The 17,246-nt window shown below is 46.5% G+C and overlaps 1 protein-coding gene across 4 annotated transcripts in view; it reads left to right on the forward strand.

The window, feature by feature from the left end:
* LOC111155863 (THADA, armadillo repeat containing) overlaps nt 1–17,246 on the forward strand; it is a 328,485-nt gene that overhangs the window by 259,190 nt on the left and 52,049 nt on the right. For all 4 annotated transcript variants that reach the window (XM_022516299.1, XM_022516297.1, XM_022516298.1 and 1 more), the window contains 5 exons: nt 8,518–8,897; nt 9,503–9,621; nt 9,966–10,038; nt 12,736–12,889; nt 15,581–15,712. In XM_022516299.1, the coding sequence (XP_022372007.1) occupies nt 8,518–8,897; nt 9,503–9,621; nt 9,966–10,038; nt 12,736–12,889; nt 15,581–15,712 (858 nt within the window). The remainder of the gene's footprint in view (nt 1–8,517; nt 8,898–9,502; nt 9,622–9,965; nt 10,039–12,735; nt 12,890–15,580; nt 15,713–17,246) is intronic.

Here is a 17,246-nt window from a genome sequence, read left to right on the forward strand (position 1 = left end):
CTCGTCCTGAGTAGCCTGTCACTGACAGAGAACCAGAAGCACTATTTGCTCAGAAGTAATTTTATGTTTGTATCTTTGCTTTGTCATGTGTTTATCCTCAAGTATTTCCTGACGTCCCCCCTGTGTTGGGCAGAGACAGGGATGGGATGGGGGGTGGAGTCCAGAAGTAAAAGCTGGCCCCACCCTGTGCCTGGTGAGCTCATTTTTAGCCGGCCCAAATCCTTTCAGAGCTCCCACCCAGAGCAGGCTCCCAAGCCCAGGGACTATGTTATTTCTTGGAGTGACAAGATGGTTTTCAGAGTATCTTCTCAGAAGCTCATCCTCCTTCGTCAGCAGCAGATAAGGAATTCTGTGCTTGAAAAATACACGCCTTTGAGAATATGCTGGGGACAAGGGAAAGAGGGAATATTTCCCAAGGGAAGCATATCGGGGCCACTCCTTGTGTGAGCAGGGCACGAAGGGGTGCAGAGCCCTGGAAACAGAAGGAGGCAAGAAATAATCAGCCAACACCAGTTCAGCGTGCTTCTCAAGGCAGTTAGTTTCCAGATCCTTCAACCAGGTCATCCTACATGTTTGTTGTTGGAGGGGCCCCTGGGGTCAGGATTACAGTGTATTGGGAGGGACAGAGGATTAAATAGAAGAATGGAATTTCCCTTCGATAAGGAGAAGCCAACATTTATTAAACCAGTTGATTTGTTGTTGTTGTTGAAGTTCCTATGGTTTCCTTTTCTCCCCCAGTACATTTTTTTTTTTTTTTTACTGACAAATTGCATAACAGGACATTAATATTCACAGAGCGAACAAATTATCATCCGTGATTATTTTTAGAACCAGTTTATCAACTGTTTGAGGTAAGAACTTTTGTTGGATCTGATTACAGATCTCTCTGACCGCAGCTACACTTCTTTGAAACAGAAAAAACTGGCCACGTAGCTCTGCATTTATATGAAATCTGCTTTATATTTTCTTATCCCCTACTCTTTTAAGGAGGGTTGAGATTCTGGGAGAAAGGGAGGGGATCCAGAAAACTTCAGAACAATTACATCTGCAAATTTTTCTTGACCTACTGGTGTCACAATTCAGAGCCTTTTGAATATGTGAAAGAGAAATGCAGCCATTTGTTCATTCATTCATTCATTCATTCAGTTGCGGCAGAGGGAGCATGTGCAAGGTCAGGCAGGATGGAGAAGCTTAGGCTGACTCTCAATGCAAGTGAGCATGGTCAATATCATTGCCATTTACACAGCATCCCGGCAAGCGACTTAGTCCATAGTAGGGAAACTATCCTTTTCTGTTTGGCTGGACTTTTCAGTCCTGGGAAGGATCCTTCCCCCTCTTCGTGGGTACCCACTGCTACTTAGAAGTAGAACAACTTCGTGGTGATGCCTGGGGCTTTGGCTTCCCCTGTAGCCACCTCTGTGGAGCCAAGGAAATGCTGTCTTTGGGCCTGCACATTTACTTCCTCTTGTCCAGTTCAGCACAAAATCAGGCTCTCTGGATTCATGACTTAACAGCGAAGGCCAGGAGCTTTTGGCTGAACACTAGATGAAGGGGTTGACTTTATGATTAGGGGCTGTGGTGTATAAAGACGAACACCACTAACCCCTAGAGTCACACACATGCCACACAGCAAAATGTTCACACTGCCAGGAGCACAGAGGAGCTCAGGTGGGCTCAGGAGGGTCTTAAAATGCAATTCCTGTTAGGCCTCAGCGTCACCTGGGAGTCTGTTAGAAATGCGATCTGGGTCTACGGCCATACCACCCTGAACGCACCCGATCTCATCTGATCTCGGAAGCTAAGCAGGGTCGGGCCTGATTAGTACTTGGATGGGAGAAATGCGATCTGGGGGGCCCTGCCTCAGACCCACTGAATTTGGACCTCTGCAAGAGAGCACACTCGAGTCTGAGCCCCTCTGGTCTAAGGTAGCAGCACAACTGCCCTTCTAGAAATATGCTCAGCGATGACAGTGCCAGGTGAAACTGCCCTCTCTTTTAATTGTTATTTTCCTATCTCTCTCTCATGCTGAGTACTTCAAGTTAAATTCACCTAAATTAAACGCTCTTTTTTTTTATAATTTTTTTTTTTAATTTGACAGACAGGGATCACAAGTAGACAAAGAAGCAGGCAGAGAAAGGGGAAGCAGACTCCCTGCGGAGCAGAGAGCCCGATGTGGGGCTCGATCCCAGGACCCTGAGATCATGACCTGAGCCAAAGGCAGAGGCTTAACCCACTGAGCCACCCAGGCGCCCCTAAATTAAATGCTCTTAACAATGAAACTCCACTGTATCCATAATTGTGTGGCAATGATCTCATCCCACTTTTTTCCCCCCAGAATGTCCTTATTAAGGCTAGATAGATTAACATGCATCTTTTAAGATTATGTTTTTTTTTTTTTAAAAAAAAAAGAAATTTTAACCCATCTATATGACAAGCTCAGAAAATCAAAGATGAATGACCCACAGGCCTGCCCTTTGGGGCTGTGCTCCTCCTCTGGGGAGAAGACGGACTTCCCTAAGTAATAAAACAGGATTTGTGACATAGGACACTGTCCCTGCTCCAAACATGTGCCGCTTTTAAATTTTAGCAGCCGGGTTGATGTTCGCACTGTGCGTTGGTAGGTTAGGGAGCGGCGGCTTTGAAAAATCAGTTAGTTTAGCAATCACTGTTCAGGTTGCAGACATTAACACTGCAATCTGCAGCTCGCCAGAAAACCAAGAATTGCTAAAATAGTACATTCGATATTATGGGAGGGAACTGTGTGAATGGGCCACTGTGGTCCTTCACACAGACACTCTGCTCGCTGCCCCGAGGGACCCAGAGGAGTCCCTGCGGTTCCTCCGTAGAAGACCTCTGTTAGAGGTAGTCGTGCTGTCCAAACAGAGCACACTCAGGAAACTGTTACCAGCTTCCCCAAAACTGCAGTTCCCTCATGCCAGTCCCTGGTGATGCTTTCACAGTCAAACTGTTACCCAATGGTACTATGGCAGACTTCTTAAAGCCAGATGTCTTTAAAGAATTATGCTTTTAGGATAACACTATGGATTAACTACCTTTTTTGGTGTAAAGAGCCTTTCTGTCATGAAAATGATAATAGATGGTGGGTTTTTAACATACTTCCTTGACAAGGTAAAAAGTTGGCAACGTGTCACATTCTGTCTCAGTGCTTTTGACATTTTCGTGGTCCTTGGATTCCAAACTATTTCTCCATTGAACGAAGACTTAACACAGTAGGAGGTATTGTCCTTCCGAGTGAACTCAGCCATTAAGCCATTCCTTTGAGGCTAGAAACACACTTACTCTAAAGAAACAAAAAGTTAATTTCAAAAATGAAATCAAATTTAATGTTTAAAATCAGTCATACGTACTTGGGTGACTAAAATGACCACACGGATGAGAAGAAATTCCAATCCATAAGTTTGCAAAAATCATCTAATTCCTGAAAAATAAGATGGGGCCATTAAAGGAGGGACTTGATTCTTTCATTAGAACACTTGGCTTTCAAGAAAGATGGGAAAGAAGAAACCCAAAGCAATCGAAACTGAAATTGCAAATAGAAATGTTATCTTCCAGAGAAAAGAGGTTCTAAACCTCAGACTGGGGAGCCCCATAGAAGACCTGATTTCAGTTTTTTTGCATGCTGTAGACAAGTTACTGAGGGAAATGGAAATAAACACCCAATGTTGATCTGGACTTGGAAATGCATTTGGTAGGGCAAGACCCAAAACAGTGCTTGGCCAGGAAGAAGTCCTGTTTGTGAAAACCATTTGGTGAACTCTGTCTACCGGCTGCTGGTGAAGCAGTGGCTGTCAAGCCCAGGAGAATCACACTAGAATCACCCGGTCCTTTAAAACCAGGCTCACCCCAGACTTGCTGTCCGGTGTCCCTTGCCATGGTTGCTTTTCTGAAGCTCTAGTCACTGCAGCTGCTCGTGTGAAAGTGTTGGTTACCTCTGACTGCAGCCTCCTGTTCCGGCTCGAGAGCCCCTTGCTGTAGGCTCAGGGGGAAAGGTGCTCTGCGGTCCCCGCGTCCATGGGAACGGAGCCTGGTCAGTTTCATTGCCACATCCTAAACTGAGAACAGAGCCTGCGCCTAGGGAGCCAGCCTTGAGGCCTGACTGCCTGCCAAGTGCCTTTATTCTAGTGCTTATTCATTCTTTTCAATTCTTCTTGGTTTTTTCCTCCTCTGACCTTTTTATTTGTAAGAGAAAAGGGGTGTAGGGGAATTTTCTAGTTCTTCACGATAATGAACCATGGGGCTGGAATCAGCTGTGCTCTTCTTGGGACTGCAAACCCCTAGCTCCAGAAACCCTACAGGCGCCTTTGAAGGTCATGTCTTAGGAGCATGGTTCTCAGCTGGGATACAGAGCAGAATTAGCTGTTGGCTTCTTAAGACTACAGGTGTCTGTGCCCACCTCAAGCCAACTGACTCCGAGTATGCAAGCATGGGATTCAGGTATGTGTGGTTTTAAGAAGCTCTGATTACCAAACATCCTTGGCCCAGCAGCGGCAGCAGCACCTGGGAGCCTGGTAGAAATGCAAACTCAGCCTCCTCCCCAGGCCTGCTGAATCAGACACGTGGAGGGTGAGGCCTGGGCAATGGTCTGTGGGTTAGCAAGGCCTCCAGGTGAGCCAGAGGCTCACTCTGGTTTCAGAGCCTCTGCTTTAGGTCATCTTTTTGGGTCTAAGCAGCAGTTAGGAGAAAGTGTCTAAATGAGTGTCATTTGATTATTTCTTAGCTTGTAGCTCTGACAGCTCTGACCTCACTGCTCCTCTGCTAATTCACACTAATTCAGCAAACTTTTCCACTGGTCACTTTTTGTCTCTCTCTTTTTTTCTTAAGATTTAATTTATTTATTAGAGAGTGAGAGCACAAGCTGGGGGGGGCAGAGGGAGAGAGGGAGAAGGGGCTTCGATCCCAGGACTTCGGGATCATGACCTGAGCTGAAGGCAGACACTGAACCAACTGAGCCACCGAGGCGCCCTACTCTTTGTCTCTTAAATTTCCCTGGAGCATTTGCTGATTCCTCCCCTGGTCAGGCACCACTGGGCAGCCTGCAGGACCCTTCTTAAATTTTTTCCCTCCTGAAAGCTTTTATTTTGTCTTTTCCCATAGAAAAAATAAGTGCCCATCACATTCATTTTGGTCCTTCTTATGGCTCATGTATTCTCTTTACCTCCCATCCCCTGCACCCTTGGGCAGATAACTTAACCTCTCTGTTCTCTTGTCTGTAAATGGAAATACTACTAGTACCTACTTCTTCAAATGAGGTTAACACTTGTTGAGGTGCTTAAAATAGTACTCAAGTGTCAATTCTAGAAGTAATCGGGGCACCTGGGTAGCTCAGTGGGTTAAGGCCTCTGCCTTCAGCTTGGGTCATGATCCCGGGGTCCTGGGACCAAGCCCCGCATCAGGCTCTCTGCTCCACGGGGAGCCTGCTTCCTCCTCTCTCTCTGCCTGCCTCTCTGCCTACTTGTGATCTCTCTCTGTCAAATATATAAATAAAATCTTAAATAAATAAAATCTTAAAAAAAAAAAATTCTAGAAGTAATCGTTCCTAGCACTGAATAATGGGTATATAACATTCTGTAGTGCACAGCACATAAACCTAGCTTTTCTCACTAACAACTTTAGGGCCCTAAGCATTTTGCACTTTTGTAGCTGTCTTTATCCTCCCAAAAAGCTTCGTTTTAAAGCTTTTTGATAGCAAGTAATTTTTTTTTTTCCTCAACTCTGAATCTCATTCTCCCAAAGTACCTAACATATGCTCAGTAAATGCTTATGACATTGTACTGAGCTCCACTGGCAATGTAGGCTAAGAAGTCCCAAAGGAGCCCTTCCCAAGCCTGTCCCCCATCTCTCTTTCTTTGGGCCAATGCCTTCAGTCCCTGGGTTCTTGATGATGTCATCCTTCCTCAAGGCCCTAGAGGAAGAAGATGGGTCTCTGGGTGCCTGGCTCTTGAGTTCAGTGAATAATGCACTCTGCCTGGAATATCTCTTTTTCAGATAACAGGTTCCTCTGAAAATCATCCAGAATGGCCTAGACAGTTCTTCCTGTTTGTCACAAAATCCTGAAGAGCAGATCTCTGAGCCATGTTTCTGACTCCTTGCGAAACAAATGAAATTCCTACTTAAGGCAGTGTTGTCTCGAGGCAGCAATGGATGGGAAGGGTAGGGAAGTGGTACGTGGAGACCACATGGTGTCGTGGTGTCATTACTAAATTGTACTGGGACAGGTGACGCAGAGGTTGAGGACCCCAACTATCTGGGGCTTCCTTGCTTCTTTGTAAAAATGGCTGCCCTCCTACTTGAACTTGGACTTCCGCAGACTCTGAGTTAAGAGCAGAAGTGCGTCTGCAGCCACAGTTGGCAGATGGTGGATGGGGTACTCCAGGGTGCCCAGTCGTATTGGAGCATGAGCCCCCACCTTGCCTCTTGGGGCAAACTTCTTTTGTAACAATTTGATGTGTAACATGAATATTCTATGTTTTTGATTCCTGGACTATTGCAAGCCTATGAGATTTTGCAATTTCAAGTAAGTTTTTTTTATTACCATAATCTTTTGCATTTCTGTTATGTTTATGATAGTTTTCTAGAAGGCACTAGTGTTCACTGAGTTATGAGATATCTAAATTTCAGCAAGGCCTCTGATGAGGTCTATCACGATGTTCTTGTAGATGAAATTCCATGCACAGAAGAGTCAAGTTAGGAGGATTTGTAACTGGTAATGAATTGGTGAGAGTTTGGAATAGGCAGGGGATGGGGCTTCTTCTAACTGCTTCTGCTGCTTCTAACAGTCACTGACACCTTCTGCCCTCCACACTGGCCCAGTCCACAGTTTCAGTAAGTACTTGATTACAGGCATTTACGACATGCTTGTCACATTGAGGTTTACACAACTTCTGTTGGATGATGAATATGTTGGTTGTATGGTTGTATGGGTTCTAGGAGGTGCCCAAGACTCCTTCCCTGGTTAGTCACCCAGTACTGCCCATTTTACTCCCTCACTGGCTTCTCAAATCCATCTTCTTCTCCCTATCCCTTCCTTCCCTCATCATTTCTCTTCTAGACTACTGCCTGACCTTGTTGCTTGAAATAACCTCCCAGTAGCATTGCCTTGCCTCCAGAAGAACGTCCAGGCTCCTACGCATGACCTAGGAGGTTCTGAATGTCCTGGCCACAACGCTTCTCTAGCCTCATCTCCTGCTGTTCACCACCTTGTACTCCATGCTGTAGTCCTATCAGACTGCCTGTCACTCCCCACATAGTCCATTCTGGTTCATGCCTTTGGACCTTTGCTCTGCCTTTGGTGGCTCCAACACATTGTCCCCTCCTTTCCCCTTGAAGACTCAGATTATCGTTTGCCGCACTATATTGGAATTACCTGCTCATTTCTCACTCTCAGACTAGACTAGAAACTCCTTAAGGACAGCGTTCTCATTTTGTTTAGCTCCCAGGACATAGTAAGCACGAAATGTGTTGTTTTGATCCCAAGTGAGAATACGAAAAGATCTTGGCAATCTAAAAGGGAGACCATAAAACTTAACAGGGAGATAAAATTTAACAGTGGTTTTACTTGGGTTTAAAACAAGCAAACAAAGAAAACAAGGTGGGAGGAAGATGACTCACCACGCTCAGCAGACCATGTAAAAAAAGAAAGGCTGTGGTTTCAGTTGACTTTAAGCTCCATGAGTCAACAGTGTGATGCAACTCCAGTCACCTAGTTTCAGAACAGGGAAAGTCATCATCCTGTGGTCATACCACGCGGGAAAGTCATGTTCCCCTCTATGGCACCGGACCCTAAGAGGGGGGAAGGATATCCAAAGGAGGGCAGCTAGAATATCAAGAGAAGACAAACCCCACCATATGGGGAATCGTTGGAGGAAGTAGGGGTGTTTCATCTGGAGAAGATGGGGGCTATCATGCCTAGGCTCACTGAGAACCTCCAAATGCAGAATTAGGCCAATGAGTAGATTGTCTCAAAAGAGGGTGGTGACACTTAGATCGCCTAACAATGGAATAGGCAGTCTGCCTTGTGAGCTCCAAGTCACTGTAAGGGCAGAACAGGAGCCTTCGAGGAAGGGTCTATAGAGGGATCTGAGCCCCTAAAGGAAGTTTGGACTAGATGTCCTTTTATCCTGCTGAACTCTGAGGCTAAGTGATTCAGGAGGTCCCTGAGTTCATACCTATGAAGTGTTGGGGAGGGGTGCCAGGAGCACTTTTCCTGATAGCAAAGCCTTTTGTCCCTCTGGGGGAAACATTATGAATTACTGAATAGAAATTGCTTCCGGGCAAATGTAGTAAGTGACTAGCCCGTTTAGGTTCAGACTTCTGGTTCATGCCTTCAGACTTCTGAACCTGCATGGGCTGGTCACTTAACTGCATCATTCCCGTGAAATCTGCTCAGGAAAAACATCTGGTGGTTCCCATCCACGTACCCAGCGCCTTGCATTCTTCACTGCCCTTTTGTGGGACTTTGAAGTGATCACCTCTTTCCCTTACTTTTTGCTTTTTCAGCTGTGGAGCATGTTGGCTTCTGGGAGGACGTCAGGAGGATCATCTCACAATCCGAGCTGATAACGGGATTCCCCTATTCCTTCACGGCACCAGGCCTGCCCCAGTACCTGCAGAGCCTCACCAAACTAGCCATCGCCGCAGTGTGGGCGGTGGCGGCCCAGGCTGGAGAGCAGGCAGAGGCCATTCCCATCTCCTTCTGTCAGCTGTTGGAGTCCTCTTTTCCCGAAGTGCGCCTGCTGACGTTGGATGCCCTGCTGGAAAGGTTCTCTACAGCGGCCTCTGGATTAGGAGAGAAGGGACTGCCACCCTTGCTGTGCAATATGGGAGGGACATTCTTGATGTTGGCTATGAAGGAAAAGCACCCAGAATGCTTCTGCAAGGTAAAGTCTCTGGTGTGCGGACACTCCCCTTCCACTCCCCATGCTCTTTGGCAAGCTGACAGTAACAAGATCACGTAGACGGGATTGGGTTGGGCTTCCCCAGGAGCAATAGGAAGGAGATGCCGCATCCAGTAGGCAAGGACTCTCTTCGTACAGTGCTTGTCATGGCTTCGTGCACGGAAGGGCACTAAAAATAGTGATGACAATGGTAATGATGATGGCAATAAGCCAAGATAAAGACCAAGAGTAAGCCACTCAGCACCCCAAGAAATGCAGCACTGAAAATTGGCTGTAGAGCATGGCAGAGGGTAGTGTTTGTTAACATGGGTGTTTGGGGATAGGTGGCCACCTGGAAAGCATCATCAAAAGGAAAAGGCACTGGCCGAGGAATCAGGGCATCCAAACTCTGATCCCAGGTCACTAAGGTCCCTTGGGTATGTCACTGCTCCACCCTGTCTTGGTGGACCAAAATATTAAGGGGGAAATAAGAAGGCAGTGAAGCTTTTTGAAAGCTACACCCCTTTCTTGGTATAAGTGATGATTATTTGGCTTCTGGAGACTTTTTCCTGAGTACTTTTTTTTCCCCATGGATCTGACACACACAGATACTGAAAATTCTCCATTGCGTAGACCCCAGCGACTGGCTTCCCCAGACCGAGCACTGTATCCACCTCACCCCAAAGGAGTTCCTGATCTGGACAATGGATATTGCTTCCAATGAAAGGTTTGCCCCCTTTGCTCCCTCTGCAGCCTTGGCCGACATGTGGTCCTTCCCAGCAGTCAGTTAAATAATGGACTGGGGCACAGTCCTTACCTAAGGGCTTAGGTCCTATGTTTCCTTCTAAATCTCAGCCTAGGAGCATGTTCTAAGCTCAAGCTATAGAATGAGGTCAGAGTTTTCACATTAATAACCAAGAGGTAATTACTTCTGGAAGCATCTGTACGGCCTTGAGATGAGCATTTCCACCATTCACAATGGCATGGATTACAGACGATCGACAAGAACCCATCCGTATGCAAAGTGCACTTGGTTTTATTTTCTGTGTGTTTTTGGCTTACTTTTCCTAGGTCTGAAATTCAAAGTGTAGCTCTGAGACTTGCCTCCAGAGTGATCGCCCACCAGCTGCAGATATGTGAGGAGGTAAGGGTGGCCTGTGGCCCAAGGTCTGGGGTCTTTGACGCCAGGAAGGCGTCAGTGAGAGTGAACTGTCTCAGCAAGCAGAATCAGTGGGGCTGGATGTGTCCCCTCTGCAAAAGTGTTATTCGTGTGGATGTTTCACTTTGGGTATAACTTCTGTAGAATTTTCTGAGCACCACCATCAGTATTTCTTTTCTCTTGTTCTGGGCACGCTTGATTTGCGTGAGGGTAACACAACCTCTTCTCCTATAATACACGAACACACACACACACACACACTCAAACCCTTTGTTTTTTCCTATTTTTCTAGCTAGACTCTTTTAAAAAAGCGAGTGAGCAAGTCACTAGGATTGCGTCTTGGGCAACGAAGTATGAAATACATCCCTAAGGCTTCAGTGTTCCCCCTGGAACATGGCCCAGCTGGCTTTGTATGGAGGCCTGAATGTGCCCCTTCATCTCATGTGTCCTTTGGGGGAGAGGTGGAACTGAAGTAACCGAGACAGCTTCCTGGGAAGATGCCTTAGGACAAATATAAGTACACTTGGGGCATATGAGAAAGCTGCCCCCAGCAGAGAATTATTAGAAGTAGAAGGCAGTCGGTACTACAGTAAAGTTACCGGACGCTCTTGGTTACATGTGCCCATGCTGTGATGGTGACAGCATGACATCCCCGGTTGCAATTCCTTATGGTGAAGCAGCACTATCAGAGGTGTGGGAGATGGGGAGAGGAACAAAGATGGAGGGACAATGTCACAAGCAAGCAGGAGCATTAGACAGTGACGTTAAATGCCCCGTTGTGGAGGAGGCTGGAGAAATCCAGAGGAGGAAGGGAGTGCGGAGCTGCTAAGGAGAAGACTTCACAGAGGAGGTCGTTGTATTCAGAGAGTGGTGGCTGGGCAGAGGGGTCTGAGGGTGAGAGCTCAGCAGATCCACGGTTGCCGTGGATCATTCAGAAGCAGGCCAGGGGGCCCAAAGCTGGCTGGTCACTAGGAGAGACAAGAGCCAGAAAAAAAGTCAGTGGTGTGCGCCAAGGGTTTGAAGGGGAGAGGTTTGTAGGAAGGGAGAGGATTTGCTGAAAAAAACTGCAGCCCAGAAGGAAAAAAACAATTCCAAAAAAGCAGTCACAGGGCAGCCTATCCCATCCACTGAAAGATGTCGTTCTCATCTCCAGGTGTGTCTTAACCAGTAGTCATGTGCATCTTAAAGGCACTGCTTGGTACTTGAATGAAGCAGTATTTGATAAAAATTGGGAATTTTCTAGGGAGAGAGAAAGTAACCAAACCATAGAGAAATGCATAAAAGAAGTTCCCAGGAAGACCTGGGAGTCAGCCTCTTCCTCAGGGTCCCAGCTGCTCCTCAGTTCAGTTCCACAGAGGCCCATCAGTGGTTATTTTGAACAATTAAAGAGGCTTCTTCGATAGGGGAAGGAAAGTACATTTGGAACAATAATCCCCTTTCTAGAATACATAGAAAACCAGGGTTTAAAAGACGGAAACAATCCAGATGTCCATCAACTGATGACTAGGTAAACAAAATGTGGTATGTCCATTCAAGGAAATATTAGTCACAGAGAGTACGGATGCTGCTAAACCTGTAGCGCGCACGAACCTTACAAACTTGCTGAATGAAACAAGCCAGTCACAAAAGACCACATACTGCCTAGTTCAGTTTATGCGCAATGTCGAGAATAGGCAAATCCATAGAGGCAGAAAGTAGATAAGTGGTTTAGGGCTGGGGGTGGGGAGCTGACAGGATGGGGGATGGTAACTAAAGGGGCCAGGATTTCTCTTCTTGGTGATGAAAATGTTCTAAAATTGACTGGTGATGGTTGTACAAACTTGTGAACATACTAAAAACTCGACTATGTACTTTACATGGGTGAATTGTGTGGTGTGTGAATTGTATCTCAAAAAATAAAGCTGTTACTTTAAAAAAAAATAGAGCTTTCTTTGAACGATAATGTTAGTTAGGGTGCTGCTTTAAATGTTTTAGCGGAAACTCATCAATACAGTGGCTTAAACTAGATCACAGCAGTCAAAGCAGATAATAGTGGCATGACAGTATTGGGTCCCTAGACCTTTGTACCTTATTCTGCTGTTTTCAACCAGGCTTCGATCTTATGGTCCCAAATGGTTGCTCTAACTTCCACCATCTTGTCCTTATTCAGCTAGCAGGAAGGAGCAACTCAGGAAGTAAAGGTCATACTTGTTTTCTAAGGCATGACCCAAAAATAATACACCATTAGTCAGAACTTAACCAGTATTACTCCTAAGTGCAAAGGGGCCTGGGAAATGTAGTCTATATGCCCAGCCCAAAATTTGAGGTTCTGTTACTAAAGATAGAAGGAGCATCTGGCTCTGGGAGACAACAGTATTATTTGCTGCCGTAGCCTTTGCACAAAAGGCTTGTCTTTACTGAAGCTGTCAAACACACCAACCTTCTGATACTCCGATGTGCATCACAAAGACTCCAGGAACTTTCTTACTAGTTCTAGTGACTCTATTACTGAAAGACTGGTCGCACTTTCTTCCCTGGGCTTGTTTATTTCTCCCTAGCTGGGTTGGAAAAGCAACTAAAAAACTTTTCTTCCCCTGCGCTAAGAGCTAATTTGCATGTCCAGTGTGGTGTAGGTGGCTCGGACCTAATTCCATGTCAGCCCCTAACTGCATCGCGGACCTGCCATACGCTTTGTGCTTTCAGACCAAGGACTTCGTGGCCCCCACACTGAAGCGATGGGTTCAGCTGGTTGCCGCCTCCTGTGGAGAGCACCTTCCCACAGACTCCAGGCTGGCCGCTGCTGAAGCCCTCACTAGCACCGCACCGTTCTTGCTCACCAGCCCCCATCCTGTTCTTGGTAAGTGCACCGAGCCCAGGGAGCGGTCCAAGGTCCATTGAGCTCAATGAGCTAAAAGCATGAATAGATTACTCCAGGATAAAAAGTGGGGGAAGGTGAAAACTGACCGTGTGCTCTGTACCTTTCCATCTCTCAAATGTCTTCCCCCAACCCTCCCAATTCCTCCTTTTTCACAACAACCTCTTAACTGGCCTCCTTTCTTTCCATCTTACCCCCAAAGCCAACTCTTTACGCTTCCAAAAGCCTGTGCAGTCTTTCTGAAATACAGAAATGATCATTTCATGCCACTGCTTAAAGCCTTTGAGTGGGTTCCCGTTGCCTTCAGGATAAAATCTAAACCCCCTTTCACATGGCTCTGTGCCCTGCCCAGCCCTCCCTGCTCCTCGACCACCGCTCCTCAGCACAAGGCTCTGTGCATGCTTGGTGGGGAACAGTTCTCGAAACTGACTGCTGCTTGAATGACTTCTGTTTGTCTTTCAAGACTCAGCCTAAATGTCCCCTCTTCTAGGAAGCCTGTTCCGCTGATCTTGGTGAGAAAGGGATGGGACAGCCTGAAGCCAGGGCATTGAATAAGAAGAAAGGACAGGCTCAAAAGGTGTTTAGGAAGTAAATCAATAAGACTTGGAGGTTAACATGAAAGGAAGATTCAACAATTAAGAATAAGCCGTGGTCCCCATATCCACAGAGCTGTCAGTGGAGTTGTGGGGAAAGGATTTACAGAATGAAGGAGAGAACTGTTTTTGTAGGTGGTGAGCTTCACATTTTAAGCATTAGCACAGTTCAGACCAATGAAATGTCTCGTGTGCCTGGATCCCTCTGGGAAACAAAGTTGTCTTTGATAATCCTTTTAATTCTTTCTTCTAAGCGACTTCCAAGCATTTTTCTTATGCCCAAAGGAGGACTGGAAGGGCCTTCAGTGATGGTGACTTAATCATCCAACCCAGAGGAGTAAGAGCAAAACTTCACCAAAAACTTTGGTGAAGCTTCTCTAGTGAGAATATCATTTGCAGCATTTTCTGGGTGACTCTGACTACTATAACACTAGCTCACAGCAGGCAAAACGTGTGTGGAATAACCTAGAATACTGAGTGAAATGGAGTACTGGGTAAAAGCCATTGGTTCCTAATTAATTTCTGGAGCCGGCTACAGCATTCTAGGCAATAAGAGAGGAGGTCAGTGGTGGCTGGTGGCTGGTGGCTGTAAGAGCGTGAAGAGAAGGTACAGAACTGAGAGACAATGGACATAAAAGTTCATGGGGACAAGCCAAGGACAGAGCGAAGTCATTTAAGGAAAAAGAGAAATCGAAATGGACTAAAGAGGGAAGATTGAGGAACTCAGGGGGTATAAATGACCAAGTTAAGGAAGAAAATACTAAAAAAGGAAAATATTCAACCCTAGAGAACAATTAGAATGGACAGTTTCTGAAAGACTGCGTAAAATGTAAAGCCACATTTATAACAGAAAAGAGAGAACGAAACCCCAGAGAGATGTTGCTGTTTCTGGTATGACTAATGCATCTGTGTCTCTGGTCCCAGGTTCTCTGTGGGCAGACAAGAGAGAGGACAGTCGAAGGGGAGTTCTTAGGACAGGGCAGGTCCCCCATTGAAAGGCTAGGGGTGATGAGTGGTGGTCTTCTGTGGGCCTGCCATTATGCCCCTGCCCAAGCCTGGGCCCATCCCCTGTACAGCACACATGCTTTCTATGAGGCCCTGCCTACCTGTCACCTCCCTCCTGAAGTCTGCCTCTGACACACTGGTCCACTATGATCTTTCCCTGCTGTGAGGCACAGCCAGCCATTTCTGCCCCTGACTCCTCCTTGCCTTGTGTCTTCGACTTGATATTCCTTGCTGTTGTTCAGGCACATCTACTGTCTTTTCCTGTCCCATTGTCCACAGCAGTGCTTACCACAAGGACCACACAAAGCTCCTGCCAGGACGGGTGGTGGTCAGAGGGTGGCCCCCACATGGACGTGGCATGGGCTATCCTGCGTGGTTCCCTGCCCTTTTCAGTGCCTACTCCCCCCACCCCCATAAAGTGTAATCTTGATTGAAACTTTGCTTTCAGAATTTATAAGCTCAAGCAGTCACTCAAATCAACACTGGGCTCATTTCCCCAAAGCATTCTTGATGCATAAAGTTTCATTCCTGAGAATTGTGAGTCACTGTGGACAGCTGGGCCCGTTGTGGACAGCTTAGTCAGCCGGGCCACACCTTCCAGTCGGTCTTGCCTAGGGCTACTTGCCTCCAGAAGCCTTCCCCCTCCATCCCAAAAGACATTTCCAAACCTGACCCCTTAGGGCCCTCTCTCTTCCAGTGTTAATCTGACTGTCAAGTCTTCCTCTCTTGAAATACCCAGGAAGAAAGACATGGCTATTGCTCATTAAACACTGCTCTCATCCACCACGGATTGATTAATTGATTTTTAAAGATTTTTATTTATTTATGCATTTGAGACAGAGCATGAACATGGAGGAGGGACAGATGGAGAGAGAAGCGGGCTCCCCGCTGAGCAGGGAGTTTGACCTGGGACTCAATCCCAGGACCCCAAGATCATGACCTGAGCCAAAGGCAGACACTTGACCAACTGAGCCACCCAGGCGTGCCCCACCCCCAGCCCCAGGATTTAAAGCAGTATCTGTACCTGCCTGTAAATTGAACCGTAGGTAATTTGAATTCCTTTTGGTCTTCTCAGGATTGCAGGATACTCTTGCTCTCTGGAGATGTGTCCTCAACCTCCTTCAGAGTGAGGAGCCGGCCATCAGAGATGCAGCCACGGGAACGGTGGTGACCGCCATGTCACAGGGAAACACCTGTCAAGCAACAGGTATGGCGCTCTTACCGTTCGGCTGTGCCTTATGGCTCTCGGACAATAGCTGCACGCTTTTTCTGTGCATAGCCAGAGAGTGAATATTTTAGCCGTTGTTGGCCATTCGGTTTCTCTCTCTACTCTGCTGTTTTAGTGGGAAAACAGCCCTAAACACTAGGTAAACGTGGGCGTGACTGTGTTCTGATAAAACTTTATGGACAAGAACAGGCAGCTGTCCAGATTTGATCCGCTAGCCATAGTTTGCTGACCTCTGACGCCTAGGACGTCATGGAGGAAAATCGTCTTCAAAGATAGAAATCTAATAAGCAGTGTTGTTAGCTGGTTACATTGTCATCCATTTTAAATAAGGCTCAGTCGTGATTATCTGTGTGGTTACATAACCTGGGAATCATAGATCCAGCATTTTCTACTTCTGCTAGTTTTCACATGTGACAGAAACAGATGAGTGTGAGTCACGTTAACTGGGAGGAGAAGCAGGGTCACAGCTCTGGACAAGTAGCCAGCTGGGAGGTTGTCTGCTCTGGTGGACGTGGATTCTCTGCACTCAGGTTGTCGGGAAGGACTTTGGGGTCAGCCATCCCAAAGAGAAGCCAGAACCCCACCTGGAGGCAAGACATCCCAGGCTGAGCACACTAGACAGCAAAATGGGAGCGGGAGTAGCCATACAGGGTTTGTAACCGACTCGAGGCTCCTCGTCCCAGTGGCTGGGGATCCTGGAGGCTCCCCTTGGAATATGAACTTCCTCATTCTAGAGTCCTCTGTTGTCATGGCATAGGTGCGAGAAACTGAATTTTTAATAATCTCTTGGTGATGCTGCTCCAGGGCAGGTTTGGTTGGGACCTGCTTTGCCTCTCATGGGAAGACATACAGCTTGATTCTGGGAGTCATGTGCAAGAAGCCCTCTCCCCCACCACCACCTTCCTGGCCTGTCAGAGTTCCTGGATCTGTAATTCCGCCAGGAGTGATTCATTCCTTTTTCCAATTGCGTGTTTCCCTTAGAAGGACACACAGAACGCCCAGCAAGTGCTCAGTAAATATTTGGTGGAATACAGTACTCACGAGATTTCTCTAGGACCCTCTGCACCAAACATGGGAAGGGTGACGGCATACCGAAATTCGTCAGTGGACTTATTCCCTCCTAATCTTGAGAGTTGTTACCCGACTACTTTTATTTCTTTCAGAATTTCTCCAAGTTCACCTACAGTAAAAGTATATTACCATGGTCTTCCTCCTTCTAGTTTGAATTTTTCAAGAAATACAAACTAGTAATTACATATGGAGTGCCTTTCACATGTAAAAATCCATGTGTAAAAACCTCTGAGGAAAATAAATATAAAAGGCTACCTATTTTTGTATTCCCCACCTTGGCCTATAAAAAGAGGATCTAAGGCGTGAAAAAGACAAGGATTCTACAACAGTGAAATGTAGTGTGTTACCCTGGACCAGAGTTCCTGTGCCAGAGAGATGAAAAGCCGTACAGGAAATTTCTGGAACAACTGACAATATTGAAATATTATCTGTAGATTAAAAT

Source organism: Enhydra lutris, unplaced genomic scaffold (assembly GCF_002288905.1).
Source record: "Enhydra lutris kenyoni isolate GAN:26980312 unplaced genomic scaffold, ASM228890v2 scaffoldscaffold44, whole genome shotgun sequence".
In the NCBI taxonomy this organism is placed as follows: domain Eukaryota; kingdom Metazoa; phylum Chordata; class Mammalia; order Carnivora; family Mustelidae; genus Enhydra; species Enhydra lutris.